The 25,927-nt window shown below is 41.4% G+C and overlaps 1 protein-coding gene across 1 annotated transcript in view; it reads right to left on the reverse strand.

Annotated features, from left to right (window-relative positions):
- Positions 1 to 53: 53 nt before the first annotated feature.
- The window catches only part of LOC101937664 (ethanolaminephosphotransferase 1-like), an 82,764-nt gene continuing 56,890 nt past the window's right edge, over positions 54 to 25,927 (reverse strand). The window contains exons 7-10 of the mRNA XM_065582103.1: positions 16,158 to 16,206; positions 10,478 to 10,658; positions 4,342 to 4,524; positions 54 to 3,228 (exon numbers count right to left, since the gene is read on the reverse strand). Of these exons, the coding sequence (XP_065438175.1) occupies positions 3,163 to 3,228; positions 4,342 to 4,524; positions 10,478 to 10,658; positions 16,158 to 16,206 (479 nt within the window). The 3' untranslated portion in view covers positions 54 to 3,162. The remainder of the gene's footprint in view (positions 3,229 to 4,341; positions 4,525 to 10,477; positions 10,659 to 16,157; positions 16,207 to 25,927) is intronic.

Raw genomic sequence — 25,927 nt, forward strand, 5'->3', positions numbered from 1 at the left:
GAAAGTCAATCAGTGCTCATACTGCCCAGCTGTGAACAAACCACTCTAGTCCATTTTGTTGAATCAAAGTTAACTTATTTTCCAAGACATTCTCTAACAGTGTAACATACACTGTACAGTACATAATCTGCATCTATACTTCAGTCTGCCTTAATGTAGCTTGACAGTTAATTTAAAAAAAATGGACATAACTTGCATATATTCTATAGCTTCCACATTAAATAATACAAGGAATTCATTTACATTAAAATTCAGTGCTATGCATTTTAAAAAAATCAATATAGTAGAGACATGAACAGGATGGTGGCATTTCAAGTTTTGTCATTTCAGTTAGTGAACTATTTCAAGGTACTACAAAACAGTAACTACAAAACACCAAATTAAGCCACTTCTGTGTACATGCACATTTCCAACCGTTTACAAATAAATTGGGGGTGGGGCAACAATAAAAATGTAATGATCCTGAAATAACCAAACTGAGGTGTATTTTTCTATTACACATACTTCTCATATACTGTACTTTTTTACAGTAATTGTACGTAATTTTGTACAAAATTACGATCTGCTTATATTCACCTAAATATTTTCCTGATATTTTTGATGGATGGCTTTAAAAAAACTTTGAAAATCTACAGGTGTCAAAGTAGGTGAGAAAATTCTGTTCCAATATATACAGTATTTGAAGTAATATTTAATTCCATCAAAGAATGAGACTTCAGAATCTTTGCCTGAAACTTCAGTTTCTTAGCTACCTGCACTCAGGGCTTCCCCTCTAGCATCTCATTAAATACACAATCCTTTAGACCTGGTAGGTCCAGCAAGTATTCCTTCATGCAGCACTGGAATCCTGCTCTGGAGACCCCCAAAAAGGCCTGGGGCAACCAAACCCTCACCTTCATCTCCATCTCCACCCTCCACATGAGTTAGAGGGAAGGGAACTCATGATTCAAGAAGTGATAGCAGCACTTCCCCTAAGTGCTGACTCAACCATTGGCTTGAATTGATGTGATGCAAGCACAATTGATGCACACCTGAATAGCTGGGATTAGAACTCTGGGCCTCCAAATCCACAAATACAGGCCTCTGAGTCTAAATGAGATCTCTCTGAGTTGGGAGGAGGAGTAGGTCCCGTGTGTCCTCCTTGGGCAAAGCCAGTATACTGCATTCTGTCCTGAGCACTTGCTCACTCTAGTGTGATAGATTCATATGGGAGCCAGCATACAACATACTTGGAATTTTAATCCATAGAGATTGGTGCTTTACAAATGTAAAGTAGCAGATGTAAGATGGAGAAACTAGGCAAAAAGACACAATCTTGCTGAAGGTCACACATGTTACATTACTGCTTTGGGAGAGTGACCCCTAGCAAGAATGACTTGTAGCTTGAAAGCCAGGTCAAGCCATCTACTGTAATATATGGTACACAGACTGAAATTTGAGAAAGGGCAAGCTGTAAACCAGCCCCATCCCAGCACTGTGCAGATGAGAGAATTAATTAATGCTCCTCTTGAGAGAGCCTTTAACCTAAGCTGTGGATGTAGGTCTGCATGTTGGTGGGAGAAGAGTGAAGAAGGGACAAAGCCAGAAAAATGGCATCTCAGAATCAACAAATGGGTGAAATGAAAACTCAAGGAACCTGCCAATAACTTGACTGTTGTGTGATTAACCCCTGCCTTTGGGAAGTGAAATATCTAAGTATTCTATAAACTCATCAGCCAGTCCACAGGTTCCCTTATGAAGTAAGTATAATGCTTATCTTGTGCATGTGGAAATTGAGGCATTGATATGAATTGTCCTATGTCAGAAAGCCTCTTTGGCTAGTACAGCCTGTGAGAGGAAGAGAGCCCAAGCTCAGAGGCCTGTGAGAATGAAGGACGAACACTTGTATTTTTAAATATCTCTGTAGCCCTCCTCCCACTCCTCCCCCAAATTCTTATTTCCCATATAACCTGAGTAACGTACTTTAAATAGCAAAAGGAATTTGCAACTCTGCTATATGCACCAGAAGATTATTAGCCTAGTCAAGAATGCAGGCAAAGAGCTGATTAGTATGTATTGCATACATAGCTGAGGCTGAAAAAATACTGTGTAGAAAGGATCTAACTGGCCATTCACTTTGCGTCTATTTGGTTTTGCAAATTTGTTTGCCCATTACTCTAGCATTCATGCCCTACCTTCACAACAAGATTAGGCTATGTCTACACTACAGCTTATGTCGGCATTACTCACGTTGCTCAGTGGTGTGAATAAACCACCCCCCTGAGCAACATAAGTTACGCTGACATATATCCTTGGTATGGACAGCATTATATTGGTGGGAGAGCCTCTCTCCTGTCGGCATAGAGCATCTTCACCAGATGCACTGCAGCGTGTGTAGACAAGCCGTCAGAGAATCTTCAAAGCCTTGTAGTGGACAAGTTTTCTTTCATAAACAACCAGCTTATGTTGCAGGGTATGTTGCTTGTTGTTACTTAGGTAAGCACCAACAATGTGCTTTGTGCTGTATAAGACACAGAGCTTACAATCTGAATAACATAGCTCAGACAAGGATCACTGAGAAACCAAAGAGTATGGGATTTAAAGGGTCTTGTTTTGCTTGCAATTTCCTCGTCTGATTCTCTTCACTGATTAACTTGACATGGGTTAGTATTTGGGGCCAGTGTCGGAGAAGTGAGACTTTGGGAGGGAAATGGAATGTGGCTGGCATATGGGAAGTTCCACACAAATATGGCATCACTTAAGCAGGCACAAAGATATGAGCCAGGGAAGGAAGTGTAGGAGACATCAAAACTGGCTTCATTGGTGAATAGAAGGGATGGAGAGAGGGCACTATTAAAAAAGCTCAGTGATGTAGTATAGCCGAGGACTGATTTGTGCAGGGTTTCAAAGTTAGGGACAAGAAGTTCAGACTTGATATTCTGGGCAAAAAGAAAGAAGATAGGATGGGTGGGATAGGCAACATAGGCAGCAGATTGACTAGCGATAGTTTCATTACTGGACTAGCTTTCTCTGAACCCTGCTGAGTAGCTCATTGTCTCAGCAGTTTGCATATCTAGCCCATTATTTTGGTTATTTTGATCAACAAAGCACCATTATTTTATCACAGAAACACAGATGAGAAGCTCCATGGTAAGGTTTATGCTCTGGTCGCAGCAAAGATGTTCATGCTTGAATGTGTTTCTTCAACGAAAAGATGTAAATGTTGAAATGCTTACTCAGCTGTCTCCCCTAAAGATAAATTAAAGAGGGTTGAGTGTTTTGATAAGAAAACATTATTGTACCTGCACAAGAATTCAAAGTCTCTGTACTCCCACTCATTGGGAGTTTAGGTTTGGAATTCTAAGTGTTAAAGCTAGTGAGTTTTGATTTTAAATTCCTCATGTATATTGATGAAGATTAAGCCATTGGGGACCAGATTCACAGTTGGCATAAGAAGTGAATAGAATTAGCCCTCTTATGCCAGCAGTGAATCTGGCCAAAATTCTTCAGATCTAATCTGTGCTATTTTGGCCTGGATTGACATATGTTTTAAAATCTATTATGGCACTTGCATCCACACACTGAGAAGGGAACATTTTTTTCAAGGCAGGAGGCAAAGCTTCCCCATACAGCACAGCAGTGTGTCTTCAATAAAAGGATGTCAGCCGTATATTTTTCTAAACAAAATTTTTGCTATTTGGGACATTTGCTCTTAAAGCAAAGTCAAATTAAGGCATGTTTTAAGAATTATTCTACAACATTGGTAGGACAAAATGCTATTGACTGCAAAAGAATAAATTTGATCAGTAACTCAGATGGCGATAAATGCCAAAAATAAATTCAAACGGTATCCAGCTAATCTGAAAGCTTTGGAAGATATTCCTAGAACATACACACAATAACACCATGGTACCTCTAACATGGGAGCTGGTGGAAGGGGCAACATGGATTAAAATTAAATGTTTGAAATGCTGCTTTGCACATTCAAAACAAAATGACCATTTTTATTATTATATTTTGTATTTTACTCTGTTTTAACTTCATTGGATTAATCCCCTAGGGAAGAGGCTGGGGGAAATGCAGGACACACATAAACTGTTATGTAAAACCAATCAACAAAGATTATGACTATGATAGGCTTAGCTGAGAGTAATCACTGTCCCTGCAATATTTTCCGTTGGACTAAAGATAAATATACAGCAAAGAATGAATTAAAAAAAATTCAAAGTATAACATACTGCCATACTCGTATGTCCTAGTAATCACACCAAATCTGACACAAGTATCTTCTCCCCACTGCCTCAGTTGTAACTTTTTCTATGCCTGCAATTATGAATAAAATTATAAAAAGCATGTATTTACCACCCAAACTCCATAGTGTACGTGAGCAGCTGTGGCTAACATAGTGAATATGGTAAGTGCCATTTCCTCATTCTTGCCCAGGAGCCCTATTACCGCTGCGTAGATCACAAGAGCTAATGGAAACAGGAGCCAGTGGAAAGCTTCAGATCTGGTGTCGCTCATCTGGCAAATTATCACTCTGCACTGTTAGAATAATGTAATCAGTCAGGTAAGACGTACTGGAGCAATTTATTTAAAAGAAGCATGTTAATTTGTCTGCTAGAGTATTTTCAGTTGAAAAAGCATGTGGCTTAGGAAACATGGGTAGTTCCAAGATTGAGATTTACCATAAATGATTGTCTTTGCTCCTTTATTGGCTGTGATTTTTACAGCACTTTATTACATGTAATTTAAAACACATATCTTTTATGGAGACAGTGTTTTGACGTGTTACACTTTGAATTTAAAAACAACTTTGCATAAAGGGGAGCTTGTTTGACACTTGTTTTCACAGAAACTCAAAAATATAATACTAAATCAAACTTAATCATTGGAGCAATGGATTGAGGTAGAGGGATCATGGTCAAAGTGATGGATTGAACATATAAAACGCTGTATAAAGCAAAAGTATTAGTGTTTTATTGAGATCCTGAAAGTGTAATACTATTGGTCTTCTATGTATTTTCACTACATGAATTTTCATTTCCTTAACCAAAGTTTCTTTCAGCTTGAAATGACTAAATACCAAACCATGGATAAAATTTTCAAAAGCACCTAAGTCCTATTTTCAAAGGTGACTTAGGCTTTTGTGGGTCAGTGTTTTAAAGGGATTTAGGCACCTAAAAGTCCAGACAGACTCCTAGTAGGATTTTCAAAAGCACCTAATTCAGTTGGTTCAAATGGGATTTTGTAAAGCTGCTGGTTGCGTAACTCCCATTAAATCTATGGAGTTAGGTGCGTAGATGCTTTTTGAAAATCCCATGAGGCACCTCTCTACATCTTTAGATGTCTATATACTTTTAAGAATTTGGCCCCAGGCCTGGTCTAGGCTTGAAAATTAGATTGACCTAGCTACATCATTTAGGGCTGTGAAAAAATGTGTTCCCTGTGCACTGTAGTTAGGTCAACCTAACCCCACTGTAGGCGCAGCTAAATCAACAGAAGAATTCTTCAGTCAACTTACCTACCACCTCTCACAGAGGTGGATTACCAACAATGATAGGAAAAAACCCTCCATCAATGTGGGAAGCATCTACACCATGGCACTATAGCAACACTGTGCTGTAGTGTAAACATGGCTTAAGTCTCATTGAAAGTCAATGGAGCCTAAGAGCCAAAATCATTTTTGAAAATGAAATAGTCGCCTAAATCACTTATGCAGTTTCAAAAATTTTACCCCTGGTCAATTTAAGTTTGGTGCAAAATTGAAATGTGGTAGAAATTAGTGTGTATAAATCCTAAAATCAATAGAAATACTTCCATAAATTAAAAAAAATCAAATGAAAAGTTCATTCCCCTGTAGAGTTTGAAATCTAAACACTACAGTACTAAGCCTCTGAAAGTAAAGGTGACACTGACTTCAGTGGTTCATTGTGGAAGCTAAAAGAAATGGAAAAAATAAAGTATGTGAATTTATTTCACATTCAGTAATTTAAGGTGAAATTATTAATAGTGCAGGTAAACTTATTGGCTTACAATGTATTATTGAAATTGACAGTGTCCCTTTTAAACTACAATCAATTTTAGAATTCACTTAGGGAGCTGTGTTATGCTTTGCAGTATATCAATGAGAGTAAGTTACATAATCTTCCTATTGCATACATAGTATCTTTTTGCTGAGCAACTGCATATATCCAGAAGGTGGAATATGTATTGTTCATTATGTTAAATATGATTTTCCATTAAAACTCATTTGTTAAATTCTCAAAGTGTGTTTGTAATGTTTACTCACATTATTTCCGGTTTCCATCACAATAAATTACTTCCATTAACATAAGGCATCAACAACCTATATTGTGCATAAAGAACTGTAATTGCAGTCATTTACTAGTTCTGAGATATATTGGCCAATAAATAATATACTGTTTTAAACCTAAACTACTCTAGTCACTACAGATGACAGTAGAAAAAAGGTTAGAACTGAGTTTATCAGATAAAAATGGAAGTGGGATATTAAGACTCTTCTACTGATCTAATTCATTTCCCTCAGAATCATTTCCTACAATCTATTCTCAGTGCTTTGGTTCCATTTTAACTAGCTTCTGAAAGGTGGGTTCCATTATTCCCATTCCACAAGCTAATTGTGTTAGGAATATTTTTTGACAGGTTAAAATTTTCTTTCTTAATTCCATCCCGTTAACCTCATTCCCATGCGTCAACCCAGCTAATTCCTCTTTCCTTAATGTTTACACCCTTCCAATGCTACAAGTATTTTTATTTGACTTGTATTCCCCACCTAGACCTTAGTGGCCATACTGCATATATTTGTCTTTAAAAGGTTATTCATTAGTCTCTCTTTTTCTATGATATTAGTATTGTTTTAGTATTTATTATTGGGTTCAGGAAAAACTGGCCAAATTTAGACATAGCCTGGATCAAAGGCTCTAGAGAAAGAGCAGAGCTGAAGATGACGCCCTGGTTATGGGCCTGAATGGTGAGGATGGATGGATGGTGGTGCCCATTGTGACAGGAGGGAGGAGGAGTGGCTTGTGGGGGCAAGGAAATGGTTAAGAATTCTGTTTTGGCTATGATTATCTTAAACATGTATGTATTCCAGTTGTCTTATATTTCAGTCTAGGTCCTCAGTCTTCTCCCACTTTGAACTCCCCGTTAACTGTCTCCACAGTTATGCTCACCTCCGCCCCATCCATTTATTAGCAGTGAATCTGAAATCCCTCAAGCATAGAATCATAGAATCATAGAATATCAGAGTTGGAAGGGACCTCAAGAGGTCATCTAGTCCAACCCCCTGCTCAAAGCAGGACCAATTCCCAGCTAAATCATCCCAGCCAGGGCTTTGTCAAGCCGGGCCTTAAAAACCTCCAAGGAAGGAGACTCCACCACCTCCCTAGGTAACGCATTCCAGTGTTTCACCACCCTCCTAGTGAAATAGTTTTTCCTGATATCCAACCTGGACCTCCCCCACCGCAACTTGAGACCATTGCTCCTTGTTCTGTCATCTGCCACCACTGAGAACAGCCGAGCTCCATCCTCTTTGGAACCCCCCTTCAGGTAGTTGAAGGCTGCTATCAAATCCCCCCTCATTCTTCTCTTCTGGAGACTAAACAATCCCAGTTCTCTCAGCCTCTCCTCATAAGTCATGTGCTCCAGACCCCTAATCATTTTTGTTGCCCTCCGCTGGACTCTTTCCAATTTTTCCACATCCTTCTTGTAGTGTGGGGCCCAAAACTGGACACAGTATTCCAGATGAGGCCTCACCAATGTCGAATAAAGGGGAACGATCACGTTCCTCGATCTGCTGGCAATGCCCCTACTTATACAGCCCAAAGCAGTCGCAGTCTCCACACCCAGCTCCATGAGGAGGTCCAAAAGGGCTCAGACTCTCCCATCCACCATCCTAAATCCTCAATACTAAGTGTTCTGTTATTCTGAATGTAAATCTCTGCCTGTCTTAGGGGAGTTTCTAAGCGTGCCTGTAGTTCAGACAGAAATGTGACATTTGCCTTCTGTGACTGTGTGCTCAGACCAGCCAACAATGTTGCCTGAACATTTCCCAGGATGCCTTTGAGATCCCTCAGTGGAATAGAGGGAAGAAAGTTTTGTGCTTCAAACCAGCAGCGAAGTGGGGTGAATGGAGTGGCTCCAAGACTGTGCTACTGCCCTGCCAAAGGGGCAGGGTGTGGGGTGGAGGGGCAAGAGCTGTCTCTTGGAGATACACTGCAGGTAGACACCTTACCTTTTTTTTTTTTTTTTTAAGCCTTGTTTTTCCAGTTAGATGCTAAAATATTGGGAACTGTCTGTCTCTTACAGCTTCCCATTAGAGGCTTTTCTCTTTTTTTTCCCCCAGGAGGCCCTTGCTTTACCTACCAAGTCTGACATTGCATGGTTTTGAGGTCAAGTTGAAAGCAGGCTTGAAGTCAAAAGTGCCTAGTGGACAAATAAATATGTTGTGAAAGGAATGAGACGTGCAAGCTACTGGCAGGTAGAGAAAAGTGGGCTGCAATTTGTGGTCTTTAGGGCAGATAATGAAAACCCAGTGTGTCAGAATCTCAGGGTGAACCTCTATTGCTATGACAACCATTACTTAGTCTCTGAAGGGAATATGTATAAAAGGTACCAATGGAGAGGAGAAAAACAGACGGCTTTTTTTGCTTTTGAAATGTTAGTGGTTTCAATTACTATTTATTTATACATTTTAATTGATGTAACCCTCTAATTCAGCAGTAATTATCTCAGACAGGATCTTGAAATACATACTGCACTGATTAGCTGCAATAAATTGCAGCATAACAAGAAACTTTTGGTCCACCTTGTTGTTTGCCCCTTAAAAGTATCTTGACACTATTGTTCTTCATTGGTTGAGATACTTATTTAATATTTGCATACTGCCTGTCAGATTTCCCTAACTAGCAGGAAATCTGTATTTCTCACTTAAGAACATACCCAGCTCTCTTAGAAATGTACATGGAATGACAATTTCATACAATGAAGCTTGTACCCTTGAAAAATGAGGCACCCCTCACACGGCTGAGTGCAGTCTCCAAGATGGAGCTAATTCAGTTGTGACTGTCAGAGGCATATTTTTAAATGGATATTTGAACATCAGCACTATCCATGAATAGCCATTTCTGGTTTTACAAAATAAATGTTTAGAGGCCTCTAATGAGAGCTCACGGCTTCCATCCTGAACTGACAGGATTTCACATCTCCTGTAATGCAGGAAACTTCAGTTTCTGTACATGTTAAATTTGGTGGTACTGTATGCCAAACTAACCTACTCTTGTATACTGTAGTAATAAATACATAGGCACTTTATTACAATGGGCATAGTACTGATTGATATTCACTTTTATAGTGAAACTATATACTGGAAATTATACCAGAAGTATTGTTAAAAATATGCTGTAAAATGTGCATCTTCCTGTAAAACAACTGAAATATATTTACCTGTGAAGAAACAATTATACTGAAAAGGTGTACACAGATATGTTTGTCGAACATCTCAGTGCATTTGCAGGTCTCTGTATGAAGTTAATTGTTCACTTCATATAATTCTCAAAAAATCTTTTCATCCTTATATATTCAGTTGCATTATTTACTTAAGTAAACTTATATTTTTGGAGTCATACAATATCTTTTGCAGTTGAGGCATGTGGATTCGATATTTTCCCAAAACTTAGTGCCATGCATGAAGCTCAGTTATTCAGGGTTTGTCCTGAGGCAGGCAAATTTTTCAACATAAGGCCCTGATTTAGCAAAACATGTGCTTAAGTCCCATTGAAATCAAGTGCTGTCGTGAACCAACCCTGATTTCAATGAGAGCTTGAGCATTAAGAATTAAGTTCAGTTTTGTTGCATGGTATTCCATATTGCTACTTCACAAAGATTTATCTTCCATCGACATTAGATGAAGAAAGAGGGTTCTAGGGCACAATGAACAAGTAATGTAAAAGAAATTCAGAGAACCATCACAAGGCATCACTTATACCCTCAAAATATTACGTATACTATAGTACTTGTGATGGTCCTCTAAACTGGGCTGAATTTCACCGGGGGAGTACTCAATTACACCTACATGTTGGAGGATATCTGGTATGTTTCATGAAATAAAGACAGCATTGTTCATAAAGCCCTGGAAAAGAGACCTTATAAAATTTTACACTATTCTGGAATAAATATCCAAAAACCTGTACTAACACCGCTGAAAGCTTCAACATTTCAGGCAATTGGTGAAATATATTTTTATAAACGAAGGTGTAATGTGGACACACTATTTAGACATTTAATTCCAGTGGCACAAGAAGAGTGAAAGTGATTCTGGTGAGTTTTTAGTTTTTTTTTGTTTTTTGTTTTGTTTTTGTTTTATTTTTTAATATTTCTCTTTTCTTTCTTTTAGTCACATCAAGTAAAAGCATAATTTAATCCTACTCATAGAATAGTGTATCTAAACATAAACCATAGTCACAAAAATACTTACAGTAACATTTGAGAAAACAACACCAACCATCCATAAAAAGAGCCTGGTTTGTTTTGCTAAAATATCACACGGTGATAAAATCACCCAGATAGTAAGGAGAGCAAACAGCAGCACAGGAGATACCAGAGGTAGAAGTCCTTCATACAAAGAATCTTTCTTCAGTGTTTTCTTTAAGTGTGCTCTGCAAATAAAGAAAACTATCTATTTTATGGAGTGAGATACACGTTATCTAATCTACCCCTCCCCAATAATTTCAAAACTCTAGCTTGAACAAGGTCTATGAAGCTTAACAGTTCGTCTCTCAAATGTTATTACCACTGTGCAAATGTTTTAGAAAGTTAAACATTTTAAGAGACCCTAGGATACCTATCAGAGGGGTAGCCGTGTTAGTCTGAATCTGTAAAAAGTAACAGAGGGTCCTGTGGCACCTTTAAGACTAACAGAAGTATTGGGAGCATAAGTTTTCGTGGGTAAGAACCTCACTTCTTCACTTGCATCTGAAGAAGTGAGGTTCTTACCCACGAAAGCTTATGCTCCCAATACTTCTGTTAGTCTTAAAGGTGCCACAGGACCCTCTGTTACTTTTTAGGATACCTATGCAACTCTTCTTACTTGGCTAAAATTAGATTGTTTGTTTTATTCATATTAGGTAGTCTTTGCTCAGCTTCCCCTATTCGTCACTGTCTAGCAATAAAATACAAACCTCGTATCCAGTGATTTGCAGTAGCTGTGTTTTTTGCAATTCTCATCCAATTTCACAGAAATCCACATGCTGTGCAACTATTTATTTAGATGATGAAACACTTTTATCTAGAGGCTGCTGAAATGTTTTCATCCATTATACATCACACTTAATGCTGGCACATTATTAGTTGCTTACTTTTAGATATGTTTCTACTAAATGATTGTTGTGGCATCCCCCAAATGCTATAGTAATGTGGAATCAATTTTAAGTAGTAAAATATAACAAAATTCATGTTTGGTTTTTCTTGATTGTTGATCTTTTATAGTACTTTTAAATGTGGTAAAGAACTGATTGTCTGTCAGAGGAAAGGATAAATGTAAGATAAACAGTGATTGTGCCTGTACCCAATCTCTTTACTAACGCAAAACTCCCATAAAGCATATATTAAATCAATGGGAGTTCAGTGGTGAGCTGGAGCTGGTTCCCACCGGTTTGCAAGAACCAATTGTTAAATTTAGAAGCTGGTGTAGAACCGGCTGTTAAAGAGGCGGGCAGGTGGGCAAACAACTCCGGACCGTGGCAGGGCTGCCCAGAGGAAGGGGCAAGTGGGGCAATTTGCCCCGGGCCCCGCAGGGACCCCCACGAGAATGTCGGGGGCACCCCCCCCCCGCCTCCGCCTTCCCCCATTCCCCAGCGCCTCAGCGCGCCACGTCCAGGAGCGGCCCTGGACAGAGCTAAAGCGGGCTCCAGTGGGGCCTGAGCTCCTCCCACTCAGAGCCGCATGGTAAGGGGGCGCGGCTGCAAGCTGCGGCCCAGTGGCGGGAGTTCAGGTCCCGCTGGAGCCACGCCGCTGCAGCGCTGTCCAGGGTGGCTCCTGGACGTGGCACGCTGAGGCTCCGGGAGAGGGGGGAGGCGGGGGGTAAGTGATATGGTAAGGGGGCCGGGGCCAGGGGGGGTTAGATAAGGGGCAGGGAGTCCCGGGGACAGTCAGGGCACAGGGAGGGGGCAGAGGTTCGGGGAGGGGTGGTCAGAGGTGGGGAACGGGGGGTTGGATTGTGGGTGTTCCGGGGGTCTGTCAGGACTCAGTGGGGGGGTGGATAGGGGTCAGGGCAGTCAGGGGACAGGGAGCAGGGGGGGTTCATGAGGGGTGGGGTCCCAGGGTGGTGGTTGGCGGTGGTCTCGGGGGGCAGTCAGGTGACAAGCAGCAGCATGGGTCGAGGATTCTGAGGGGAGCAGTTGGGGGGCAGGAAGTGGGTGGGGGTCGGATAAGGGGCAGGGCCAGGCTGTTTGGGGAGGCACATCCTTCCCTACCCTAAAGCTCATTCAGCAGTTTGAGGCTTGCAGACAGCTATTTAACACAAAGAGCCAAGCTGTTATCTTTTCCCTTAGGGCTACCATCCCTTTCACTTCTCAAATGCCAAATTATAGTCTACATTTAATTTCAGTGCCATAGGGAGATTCATGTCAGGGCAGGACATGGGTGGGGGTCGGATGGGAGGGGAACAGGCTGTTTTGGGAGGCACAGCCTTCCCTACCCAGCCCCCGATACAATTTTGCAACCCCGATGTGCAGGGCTGGCTTTAGGAAGTGCGGGGCCCAATTCAAACAGTTTCGATGGGGCCCCGGCAGGGATTACTAAAAAAAACCCACGTAATAAAACGTGGGGCCGGTACTCACCGGGCGGCGCTCCGAGTCTTCGGCGGCACTTCGGCGGTGGGTCCTTCACTTGCTCCGGGTCTTCGGCGGCATTGAAGGACCCACCACCGAAGTACTGCTGAAGACCCGGAGCGAGTGAAGGACCCGCCACCGAAGACCCGGTAGGAAACCAGTTAAGATTTTGGCAGCTCATCACTGGTTTGGATCACTAAAGATTATATGATTTGGGTCATTGATTGATACTTATGATTTAAAAGAACAACTTTAGGTACAGTCTATACTGCAAGATGCCTGACTACTTGCGTGTGTGTGTGTGTGTATACACACACATGCAAGTAGTCAGGCATCTTGCAGTGTGTGTGTGTGTGTGTGTGTGTGTGTGTAATCAGTGGTCACCAACTGGTCTATCGCAATCGACTGGTCGATCCTGGAGCCTCTGCCAGTCGATCATGATCTCCGGCCACTAAAATCCGGTGGCGCAGCAGCAGGCTGCCTGCCTGCCCTGGCCCACACTACTCCCAGAAGCAGCTGGCATATCTCTGCAACCCCTGGAGGGCAGGAGGGTGACAGGCAGCCCCGCGCACTGCTGCTGCCCCCGATCCCCAGTGCCAACTCCGTAGCCCCCATTGGCTGGGAACTGTGGCCAATGGGAGCTGCGGGGGCAGTGCTTGCGGCCCTGGGGCGGGGTGGGGGCAGTGGGTCTCCACCCCCTCCTGCATCCAAACTCCCTCCCAGAGCTTGCACCCCTCACCACCTCCTGCACTGCACCCCACCCCACTACCCCAGCTCAGCCCAGAGCCCCCCACACACACTCTGAACCCCTCGGCCCGAGCCCCAGAGCCTGCAACCCCCCTGTCCCAGCCCGGTGAAAGTGAGTGAGGGTGGGGGGGAGAAAAGGGGGAATGGAGTGAGCAGGGCAGGGCCTCGGGGATGAGGTGGGGTAGATCCTGGGTTGATCTTAAATTCAAAAAGTGATCTTGTGTGTAAAAAGGTTGGAGACCACTGATAGGTAGATAGATATAAAATATTAGGGCTGTCATTAATTGCAATTAACTCTCACGATTAACTCAAAAAAATTAATCGCAGTTTTAATAGCACTGTTAAACAATAGAATACCAGTTGAAATTTATTTATAGTTGCTCTTTCACAATAAAGAGATTGCACTACAGTACTCGTATGAAGTGAATTGAAAAATACTATTTCTTTATCATTTTTACAGTGCAAATATTTGTAATAAAAATAATATAAAGTGAGCGTTGTACACTTTGTATTCTGTGTTGTAATTGAAATCAATATATTTGAAAATGTGAAAAACATCCAAAATATTTATATAAATAGTATTCTATTATTGTTTAACACCACTCGATTAATTGCAATTAATTTTAATTGCCTGACAGCCCTAATTTATATATATATATATATAGAGAGAGAGAGAATGAATCAGGTCTGCTGAAATGTTTGTTGTTTTAAAAACAAAAAAAATCCTTGCTGATAAAATACCTGCTGATGTTCAGAGTCGCAGGGTGGAGAGAAAAGAGGCAAGTTTACCAGAAAACCTGAATTTCTAATTACCAAAGCTTCTGAGCATGACCCTTAGAATCCAATAAATCAGACCTTGCTGGATGTTTAGAACTACTGTACTTTTCTGTTCAAATTAGTGATATAAACCAGCAGAAGGCTTGAGAGAAGTCCTGCCAAATGATTACATAAGAGGGAAATGCTAAGCAAAACAAAGTGCTGAGAATGAGAGGAAAGAAAATACAGAATATTCACTAATCAGAATAAATACTAATTCTACCAGGTCTCTGGTACTTTTCAGGGCCAATAAGCCCACATTATGGGTTGGTTGCAGGCCCATTTTTGGAATGACACAGGAGACATCGCTGGTGGAAATGTGCTGCAGGAGGCACAATGTCTCATGGAGTACCCTAGCATGCAGGTGAAGAGCAGAAACTGCACCATTTCTTTGGACGGTGTAACCTACTCCAGCAGCTCAGCAAGCTGGTGTGCAAAGGAATTGGGATATGTCCATTGCTCTTCCTTGGGCTCTGTCTTTGTAAAGCACTTTGAGATCCACAGTACAAAAATGCTGTGTACGTGCTCGGTATTATTTTATATTATTCTAAATTTAAAACTCTATAATATTTATATTGCACTAATGGTCTCAACCAGGTTGTACTTAGCATTATATATGCATGTAATAAATGCCAGTCCTTCCTCCTAGGAGCTTGGAATCTGAAACAGCAGATGTAACAGGTGGATGAAATAAACAAGCAAATATAAGGGAGAGGGCAGGACAGTATAATTAAAATAGGCTATTTTAGCATAGACTAGCTGTGCATACAATTTCATAGACGTAATACACCAACCATTAGCAATAATCACAACTTGCCACCTGCCTAGCCATTATCTGATGGTAGTTTTCTATATGCTTCATGGCAGAGGTGAGTTTTAAAGAGGGATTTGAAAGAAGATAAGATGGTGTATTGAGTGTAAGGTACTCAACAACAATAATTTACCTACAGTGGCCAATAACATTTGGAGAAAATTATGGAGCACATTTGACTGCAAATAAAACACAGTATTATTAACCAACAGCATACAACTGTTTAATTTGCCTATTGAAGAACTGGAGTTCTAAAGAGGAACTGGATTAGGCTGTGGGTCGGTGGGAGAAACACTTCCAAGAGCTTCTTCCATTGGCGTAGGTACTCCACCTCCACAAGGAGCAGTAGCTATGTTGATGGGCAGGGCCGGCTGCAGGCACCAGCAAAGGAAGCAGGTGCTTGGGGTGGCCAATGGAAAGGGGCGGCACGTCTGGGTCTTCGGCGGCAAGTCCCTCGCTCCCTCTCAGAGCGAAGGACCCACCACCGAATTGCCGCCGAAGAATGAAGCGGCGCGGTAGGGCTGCCGCCGAAGTGCCGCCGATGGTGGCTTTTTTTTTTCCACTTCGGGCGGCAAAAAAGCTGGAGCCCTGTTGGTGGGAGAACCTTTCCATCTACATAGCGCTGTCTACACGGGGGGTTAGGTCGATGCAACTACGTCACGTCAGGACTGAGTGACGTGGTTATACCGACGTAAGTTTGTCGTGCAGACCAAGCCTAAGTGTCTGGAGGACTGAAAGTGACAGGGAAACAGGAAGAGTTATAAACATGAAAAAGAAACCAATGTTACAGATTGTTTTTCTGTAGTCAAGTTTTCACACAGTACATCTGTGGACCAGTTGCTGACTGAAAGGAACATAGCTTTTTCAAATGTTACATTTATTTCTCTTGTGAGGAAAGCATAAAATGCAATGATTTAAGTAGGATGGTATGACACTTATGTTAATGCACTTACTTATGAATGTTGTACAGCGTCTGTGGAAGTGAAAGAAATATACTGCAACCTGGAAAGAAACAAGATTCATATATGATGTTTTATGGACATGCTGCATTGATGGCATCAAATCTTTACTGACGTGATAACTGAACTATTCTGCCTTGTTATGAGAGAATTCTCTGCTGGGTGTGTAAACTGAGGTCAAAGGCTGATTGCAGCTGTATAATTATCACTATTGGCCCATATATTTTTATTAAGTGATGCTGCTGCAAATGGTTAACCATATAGAGTCCTGCATTTTGTAAGACAAGCAGTAGAAGCTTTTAAGAGACATTCTGAGTAGTGTGTTGTAATGGTGTTACTAAAAGATTGCATTACAGTTCAATAATTATTTGTACTATGGTAGCACCTATTGGCTCCAACTGCAATCAAGTCCCCATTTTGCTAGGCACTGTACATTCACATAAGAGACAGATCTACCACAAAGAACTTGCAGCTGAAATAGATAATTAACCACAAACACGGAAGTCAAATTATTTATAGAGCAATGTGCTTATTAGGCAAACGGTAGGTTGGCAATTTAATATACAAAGATTCTATTTATAATATAATTTTATATTCCATTGTTACAATGATTTATTTTCACTACTGTGAAAATCATTTGACTGATTGTTATTTTGATATTCACTTTAAAAACACAGCAGTGGCTTTTAAAAAAAACCTTTTCTTCTTCTTTGAGTCTGAGGTAACTGGCAAAGGAATGGGGATTCCCTTGTATAAACTATGCCAGCAGCTATCTGTGTTTATTTGTATTATCATAGCACCTAGGAGCCCTAGCCATTGATCAGTACCCCACGGTGCTAGGTGTTGTACAAACACAGAACAAAAAGACTGTCCCTGTGCAAAAAGTTTACAACCTAAGTATGAGACAACAGATGGAAATAGACAGATCAGGGTGTACAAGGAAACAGACAATACTGGTCAGCATGATGGGCAGTGGATATATGCGGTACTCCTGTGATCTTCGGTGGCATACCTTTTTTCTTTTGTGTTTGCCTATGTAGTATTTTCCTTTCTGACTACCTATCAAGTGTTTTCCAGCTGGTTTATTTGTTGCTTGAAGTCCCCATAGGATGGGTCTGCCTCAGTTTCATTATTATATGGCTGGATAATTGTCATAATGTCTGTGTTTTAAAATTGTGAAAGACTAATAGTTTGTTACGCGGTAGAATTGCACCCTCTGGTGATGTAAACTTTGAGTTTGTAAGTTTAAACTTCCTAAAATCTTAATTATAAAAAAGTACTCAACTGGTTTCACAATATTAGCATTTTGTAACAATTTTTGTAAAAACAAGGAAATTCAGGATGCAGGATCCTCTATTTGTAGTATATATTGGGGTTAACATAGCACAGCAGGGTTTCTTGTCTCCTCACGACATTTTGGCTTTCACCAGTCAGTCATTTGTCCCCATTGTAGAACTACCAAAGTCTTTGGCACAATTTGGGACGATTGGCAACTCAATAAAGGAAAACTAGAATAGTAGGGACACTGGAGTCAGGATAAAGTTGTATTAAGGAATATTGCACTAGCTGCATGGAGACTAGTCAATATAGCCTATATGTTCTTTAATAAATACCAAACTTCAACCAACTTCTAAAAGCAGAAAAAAGAAAAGAACAGTTCAGATTGTAATTTTTGGGGGGTGGGGGGTTTTTTGGGGGGTTAGCCCTCAGCTGCCTCTCCTTCCCTACCCTTACAAAAAACATCCGTCCTCTCTATCAAAAAGAGGACTTGCACTTTGAAGAAACATCCCAAATATTTTGTAAATATATTTATATACATTCTCAAGCTTCCTGCTCTCAGAATTGTCTGCTTAGCGTACATTGCAGATAGCTATGTTTTCTATTAAGCATGGAGGGCTGGGTCAATAAAACCTTGAGTTACGTACAGCAGTCCTACCATCTGCACCACATTAGAGCAGACATGAGACAAAACACCAACTCTTGAGGTTAAATCTAAATTTCCTGCTTCAATCCTGAAGTTTGATTTGTTAGAAGAAAAGCAACCAAGAAGAACAGAAATAGAGACCAGCACTAGAAATAGAATTCAAAGACCATTAGTTCCCAGCAATTTGTTATTTTTATGAAGTGTCATTTTAGTTAGAAATAACACACTGACCACAAATGATAATCTTGCTAGCTAAAATTCCATCTCCAAGAAGGGACAGATACACCAGTCACTGCTTTATACTCTTCACCCAAATAAACTTTTACCCAATGTAATCTTTTATGAGGCTGGGGGTTTGAGTGTACTGGGGAGGGGGTAGTTTTTATGAAGTCATCCAACTTCTTCAGCACATTGTCTCCGCTGTCTTTTTAGCAGAGGAGGCCTGGTTAGGGGTTGTCGTTGGAACTCATCAAGACTGTTTTTTAATTAGCGTTAAGAAATCCCTTCTGCCCAGCAACTGAATAGCTGCTTCTGCATCATTCTCAGTCCCTGCTGATTCAGGGAACAGAAGGCCTGGAGTGAGAATCCAATCCAATCACAATCGGTCAGCCACTGAGCCATCCTGACTCCTGGCCAAGTGGTGATTTTTGGATCTTGATTTTTGAAATTCCCTAAAATCACACATTCAATTACCTGTGGTGATTGAAATCTCAAACTTGGGACATTAGGAGACATTCTCTCAATAGAAATCATTCAGTTTTTTAAAAAAATCTAACTACAAAAAATCAGAACATGAAATAATGCAAAATCTGAGTGTGAATATGAATGCTGTGCACTTCTACAATGCCTTCATTCTGAGGCTCTAAAAACATTATACAACCTGTGAACAGAACTGGTCAAGCTTTTTGTTTACACAAAAAATCCTTACCACTTCTCAACCCACTCTGTTTCTGAGCTCCATCTCAAAACACCACTGTGAGAAATTATCCCTATTTTATAGTGGGGAAATTGTGTCACAGACAGGTGACACAGAGTAACATAGGGAAATCCAGTGGCAAGATGGGAATAGAACCCCCAAGTCCCAATCCTGTGCTTTAGCGACACGATCATCCAACTCTCTTTTAGACACATAAAATAGGCAGTTAAAATGCATTTGTATCAGTAATCATTTTGGTCATGTCAGGAAATACTAAAGGACAAAGGCACATTAGGAACAAAGACACCTTTTGAATTTCCAAAGCTATTTTTGAGATCTAAGTTTTCCGTTATCAAAGAGGCAGCTGCAGTAGCAATTCTGACACCTCAAACTCTTGTTTAGGGCTTTTGAATTCAATCCTTATCCTAACACAACAAAGTGTTAGTTACTTATGTGAATATTTCTACAGCAGATGTTGCCATAGCATATGTACACCTTATGGAAAATTAAAAACAAATATCTGTCATCTTAAAGGATGACTTAATAAAATCACTGACCCATTTTGTGCTGTGTATAAGCCTCTCGCTTTTGTCTAATGGTAATTAAGTCACTCTTGTTTAAAGAGCCTTAGGCCTTGCCCAGAAGGTCACCAATCTCCTCCAGATTGTGAGAACAGGTTCAGCAATGAGACCTGCCACTCTACACTGTTGCTGTCATTTTTAAGCCACTGTTGTACTTCAAACCAATGTCATTCTTTCAAATAAATTTTGGTTTCCAAACACTTTCCATCTGAAAAGGGAAACTTCCCCCATTTTGGCAGTGGCGTGGGGGGGAAGAGAAGGGAGACAGGGAATGGGGCTGGGCAATCCTTTGCATAATGCAGAAGCTAAGGCTTTGTCTATACTACGCATCTTTTAGTGACACAGCTGTGCCTCTACAGCCATGCCGCTAAAAGGTGCGCAGTGTAGCCGCTGTTTGTTGGCAGGAGAGAGCTCTCCCACTGACAAAAAACTTCCACCCCCAACGAGCAGCTGTAGCTTTGTCGGCAGGAGAGCGCTCCTGCCGACAAAGCGCTGTTCACACGGGCGCTTTTCGTCAACAAAACTTTTGTCTTTCGGAGTGTGTGTGTTTTTTTAACACCTCTGAAGGACAAAACTTTTATTGTTCAGTTGCCAGTGTAGACAAAGCCTAAGAGTTAATTTTGACTGAAACTGAGCCCTTAAATGCTTGGCAGTTTAGTAGCATTTCAACCTGCTTCACTAATATTATAGAAACCAATTCTCAGTGGCTCAAATGACAGTGATCCTAAGGTTACATCTATACTGCAGAAAATGAAACAAAACACAGAAGCGAGTCTCAGAGCACAGGTCAACTGACTCAGGCTTGAGGGGCTTGTGCTATTGGGCTAAAAATAGCAATGTAGAAGTTCCCATTTGGGCTGGAGCCTGGGCTCTGAAACCCAGCAAGGGAAGAGGTTCTCAGAGTGCAGGCTCCAGCCCGCATGGGAATGTCTACGCCGCTATTTCCAGCCCGGTAGCATGAGTCCCAGTCAGTTGCCCCAGCTCTGAGACTCACTGCCACAGGGTTTGTTTGTTTGTTTGCAGTGTAGATGAGCCATAACTGGCCCATCTCATCACCACACTACTGTCCCTTTCAATCTCTCGATTGATAACCCTATATTCAATGACTGCTGAAGAGTCAACTTTAAAGATGATTCATTTACACCTAACACCTGGAAAAATTATTTAGCAATGTTTGGCATCTCAGAGCCTAGAAAACCCCTCCCCACCCTATATTCCACATTTTAGAGCAGCTAGAGTGTTGGGGGAAAAAATTCACTGCATTGAATGTTTAATACGCCTTTGTTAAACTTTTAACATTCAGAGGCACTGGCAGCTGGAGAAGTGGCTGTTTATAGAACAGGACTGATTCTCACTGTTATGCATTTCTGGAGAAAGGAACTTTTTTATTTTCATTTAATTTCTAATTCCACTGAGTGGCAGGGCAAACAGATTATTATATAATGAGCTGCTTGCTGACTACACAATCAGTATTTTATTATTTAAAATGTAAACGTTTGCACCACTTATGAACTGAAAAGCATCAACTGAGAAGAAAATTTTAGAATTTACAAACTTAACATGTCTGAAATATGCAACTTTAAGCAATTTAAGCAAACAAATACATATTCAAGCAAACCACTATAGCATGAATTTGCACATACAAGACATCTGATTTTACATGGAGACAGGATAGTTGTGCAAAGCATGCATGCTATCTGCACGCACAAAGACTCTAACATTTGCATGCATGTGTTTTGGATTCACAGTGAGTTTGCAACCATATTTGCCACCTAAGGCATTGTCATGGTGAGGTTACATGCTAACCCATTGTAGAAATCTATCATAAGATAGCTCTATATAGTAGAGTATACATTGCTATCCCTTTTGAACCAATTGTTAGCCAATGTTCATGATCTTCTGGGTTGTTTGAGTTAGGAGGAGAAGTTGATGATGGAGACTTGTATTTCTTTGAGGCAATCCTCTTTATTTACAAACAATGTTCACAAAATCCTGTTTCCCTGAACACAGTAGGAATCAAACAGGCAGGAATTTCTTTGCTAACAATTCCAAGCCTCTTTTCAGTTAGCACTCTGCCCCAAAAGCTCTCCCTCTTGCATTTCTCTCAGAGCCATGTTACTAGTGTTTCTCTTGCTGGCTGCTTCTCTGGTGTGTCTCCTCATGCACAGCTCTACCAAACATTACCCTGCCCCCCTGTATTTGCCCTGAGCCCCCAGAGAAACTCTCTAAACACATATAGCTCAGCTTCTGTCCAGCCGAGCAGGTAGCCTGTGTTTTGGGCAGTTGTTCCTATTGTTTCTCCAAAAAGGACCTTACCTGTTTGTTACATTTATCCTGGATGAATTGTGGTTAGCATGCACATCAGCTTCGATAGGGTTTAACCCAGCCTCCATCATAACAATACTTTCATATGTAGTAAGCTGGTGAATATATTAGCTAGCACATGCTAAGAACACACCTTTAAATCCTAATTGAGCCAAAGTCTAAGTAAACTGTACAGGTTTGAAAGTATATCCCTTAACATTACCTAATGACTATTCAGAATGATTGGCTGCTTTGCAATAGAAAGTACAGGAAATCATTATGAAATGAGTTACCAATATGTACGGGAAATGTATATTAGCAGTATATGCAAATAAAAAAGCAATCTCTCTCCTCCCTCAGTTACCATTTGAAATGCATTTACTTTGACTATGCAAGAGATCTGAGTTATCACTCCTGAAGCGGACAAAAGCTGGGAGCATTCTAGAGGCAGTGGCAGAGAGAACACATTGCCCATTCGACAGCAATCCCTCTAGCTGAACCAAGTGGAGAATCAGTGGACCCTGTAAGGAGGCACATCCAGTTCTCTCTGGCCAAAAGAAATCTGAATGTTCGCTATGATGCAGAACGTTTAAGTAGGTTAGACTATGGGGAATAAATGCTCTATACAGACCACACTCAGAAAAGGCCTTTGAAAAATAAGTCATTTACTTGTACTTTAAAGTTGATAAAGAGAAAACAATCTTTTCTAAACCAAGGGAAATATGAAACTCTAAATAAAATTGTTTTCCATGGTATTATGTTATTGCCATTCTCACTTTTGCAACATTGATATTTAAATAGTCTATTTTGCTACTGATGTCCTGGATCGTGGACAAATTCTAATGCTAACCTGTGCACCCCTACTGATCAGCACAAGGCCCTGAGAGTTGAGACTGCTTGGTTTAATTCCTGCCTCTGCTTATGACTCTGTGACCTTGAGTAGGACACTAAAGCCAACATTTTCAAACCAAAGTGCCTAAAAATTAGTCTCCTTATTAAACAAAAGTGGCCTGATTTTCAGATGCAAAGCAGTTATAGCGCCTACTGATTTCAGAGCAGAGTCTCTTCTTACTTTCTGTTGTACAGTACCTCGTACAAAAGGACTCTGATATTCACTGGGACCTGCAAGTTGTACCGTTATACAGTCAGTAATACAGAAACAACAGAACTGTTAAAGTAGAAAGGCACCAAATTTAAAACTAATGAGCAGAATTATGTTTTACATAATTTGAAACTAATCTGTGGAACTCATTGCCACAAGACAACATTGAGTTCAAGAGTTAAGTGGGATGCACATTTTTTGACAAAAGGATTTTCCTGCTGACAAATGGGGTTTCAATGAAAATGATTTTTTTGCGGGGAAAATGTCATGGTGGGGGGAAGTAAAGACAGGAAATTTCAAAGCAAAATTAACCTTTACACTTTAGTTTCATACCTAATTTCCTTTTCTATTGTCTTTCTGTTTTTAAAAACCAAAAATGTAATGTTTCAATTTACACTTTTTAGATTTTTCAGGTTTAATCATTCTCCTGGGCTGATCCTGTATGACAGCTCCTATTTGGTAAGGTTTAAATGTCATGCTTTGGGGTCATTCTGATTTATTAATTATTATTGTTTATGTATTTATTATAAAACCAACATAATAATAATTAATGGAGATATCCTATCTCCTAGAACTGGAAGGGACCTTGCAAGGTCATTGAGTCCAGCCCCCTGCCTTCACTAGCAGGACCAAGTACTGTTTTTGCCCCAGATCCCCCAAGTGGCCCCCTCAAGGATTGAACTCACAACCCTGGGTTTAGCAGGCCAATGCTCAAACCACTGAGCTATCCCTCCCCGCCAATTGTTTTCATACACCAATGATTGAGAGCATCTCCAAAAATGGAAACTTGTTTTTGCAAAATCAGTGTAAATTCCAGTGTAACACACCACAGAAAAAATTAACACAATTATTTTCTACAAACATGAACCCCACTTATAGGAGAGAGTGCATGGCCCAGACTTCAGCCAGCTTTTACTTCTCATTTTTCAGCTGGGGCTTGGTCCCGCATTGTTGAAGCCAATGGATGCTTTGCCATTGACTTCAGTGAGCACAAGATCAGGCAGTTAGGGTGGGTTTCACAACAGGACTTAGGTGTTGCAATGCTGAGCATCATGGCACCTTACTTTTAGGCATCTAGGAATTATGGGAACAACACTGCGATCCACAAAGCCAAATTACGCACCTAGGTTCTCTATACAGTGAATGGGGAGGGATAGGCACCTAAGAATGCAATCCACAAAAGCCAGCACACTAGCCGGGGAGCCACCTAAGCTAGTTAATGGGAGATGCTGATGAGAGGGATGTGTCCTAAGCCCTGCCCCTCTCTTGGAGGTGGGCATGTAAGCTCTGGCTGAAGAAAGGCACCTAGCTTTGCTTAGCGATCCATGAACAGGAACCTACTGCCAAATGGCGCCTAACGCATTTCTTGTGAGAATGAGTTTGGCACCTGCCTTGATCCACACAAAATGGTGGTGGGAGGGTGTGTCCACCTTATAACTTTTAGCCCAATGGTTAGAACACTTGCCGGGGATATGAGAGCCAGGTTCAATTCTCCTCTCTCTGCCAGGAGCAAGAGGAGAGAAGGATTTGAACAGGGGTTTCCTACATCCTCCAGAGAGTTCTACTGGCTACTGAGCTATGGGACATTCTGATGAGGGCTCCCTCAGTCTCTCCTATTGAAGCTGTTCCATGGTGGATAAATAAGAGAGTTTGAAGCAGGAGGATTGCCCCTGAGGTGTCTCACCTGCCAGGTGGGGGCCCTAACCATTGGATTACAGCCTCATTCACACTCTTCCTCTCTCTAGGCCTATTACTTCCACTATGGATAAATACTTAAATAGTCATTGGGCCAGAAAGAGGGAGTAAGTGCATGGGAATAACCCTGTAGGCCACTAGTTAGGGCACCCACCTAGGAGGTGGGAGACCCTGGGTCCAGTCCCCTTGCTGCAGTCACTTTTTCATTATTTATCCACAGACAACTGCTTCAGCAGGAGAAACTGAGGGCATCCCCTCATCAGAATATCAATGGTGGTGAACTCTCCTGAGCAGGGCCAGCTCCAGGCACCAGCGAAGGAAGCAGGTGTTTGGGGTGGCCAATGGAAAGGGGCGGTGTTTGGGGTGGCCAATGGAAAGGGGCGGCACGTCCGGGTCTTCGGCGGCAATTCGACGGCGGGTCCCTCTGTCCCTCTCAGAGCGAAGGACTTGCCGCCGAAGAATGAAGCGGTGTGGTAGAGCTGCCGCCGAAGTGCCGCCGATCGCAGCTTTAGCTTTTTTTTTTTTTTTCTCTCACTTCGCCGCTTGGGGCGGCAAAAAAGCTGGAGCCAGCCCTGCTCCTGAGAGATGGAAGACCCCATTTCTCCCTCCTCTGGCAGACAGGGGGAAATTGAACCTGGGTCTCCAACAATCCAGGTGAGTGCTCTAGGCCCTGGGCTAAAAGTTATAAGGTAGGCACCTCCGCCTCCAGCTGGATTTAGAATGGGACTTGATCCAAAAGGCAGCCTCTGAGGACTCCTTCCGGATCAGGCCCCACACACAACTTAAGTGGCTGAATGGCTATCCTCCGCTGGTTCTCAAATTGCTTTGGGGCTTAGGTGGGACATAGATGTCCAGATGCCTAAAGGGAATCAGCAGTGCACATGCTCAGAGACAGAAACTTAGAATCTGAGGGAACTTTTACTCTAAAAAACTTAGGCACTGAATGGGTTTAGGTGCCCACAGTGTTCAGTGGGAGTTTTGTGGATCGCAGTAGAGCCAAACAAGCTGGGATTAGGTGCCTAAATCAATTTGTGGATCCCATCCTTACTGACCAATCTCAAAGGTTTGAAACATGCAACGATGCTTGGATTATAGAACAGCCTTCCTATTGTGCACTTAGAGCTGCACCGATGAAATACAATGAACCCACTGTAAGTTCTAATGGCACCTCAAGCACAAGAACAATTTTCTAACCTCTGATTTTGATTAATATTGTGGGGTGTGGGGAAAGGAAAGCATTTC

The sequence above is a fragment of the Chrysemys picta genome, chromosome 2 (genome assembly GCF_011386835.1).
Source record: "Chrysemys picta bellii isolate R12L10 chromosome 2, ASM1138683v2, whole genome shotgun sequence".
In the NCBI taxonomy this organism is placed as follows: Eukaryota; Metazoa; Chordata; order Testudines; family Emydidae; genus Chrysemys; species Chrysemys picta.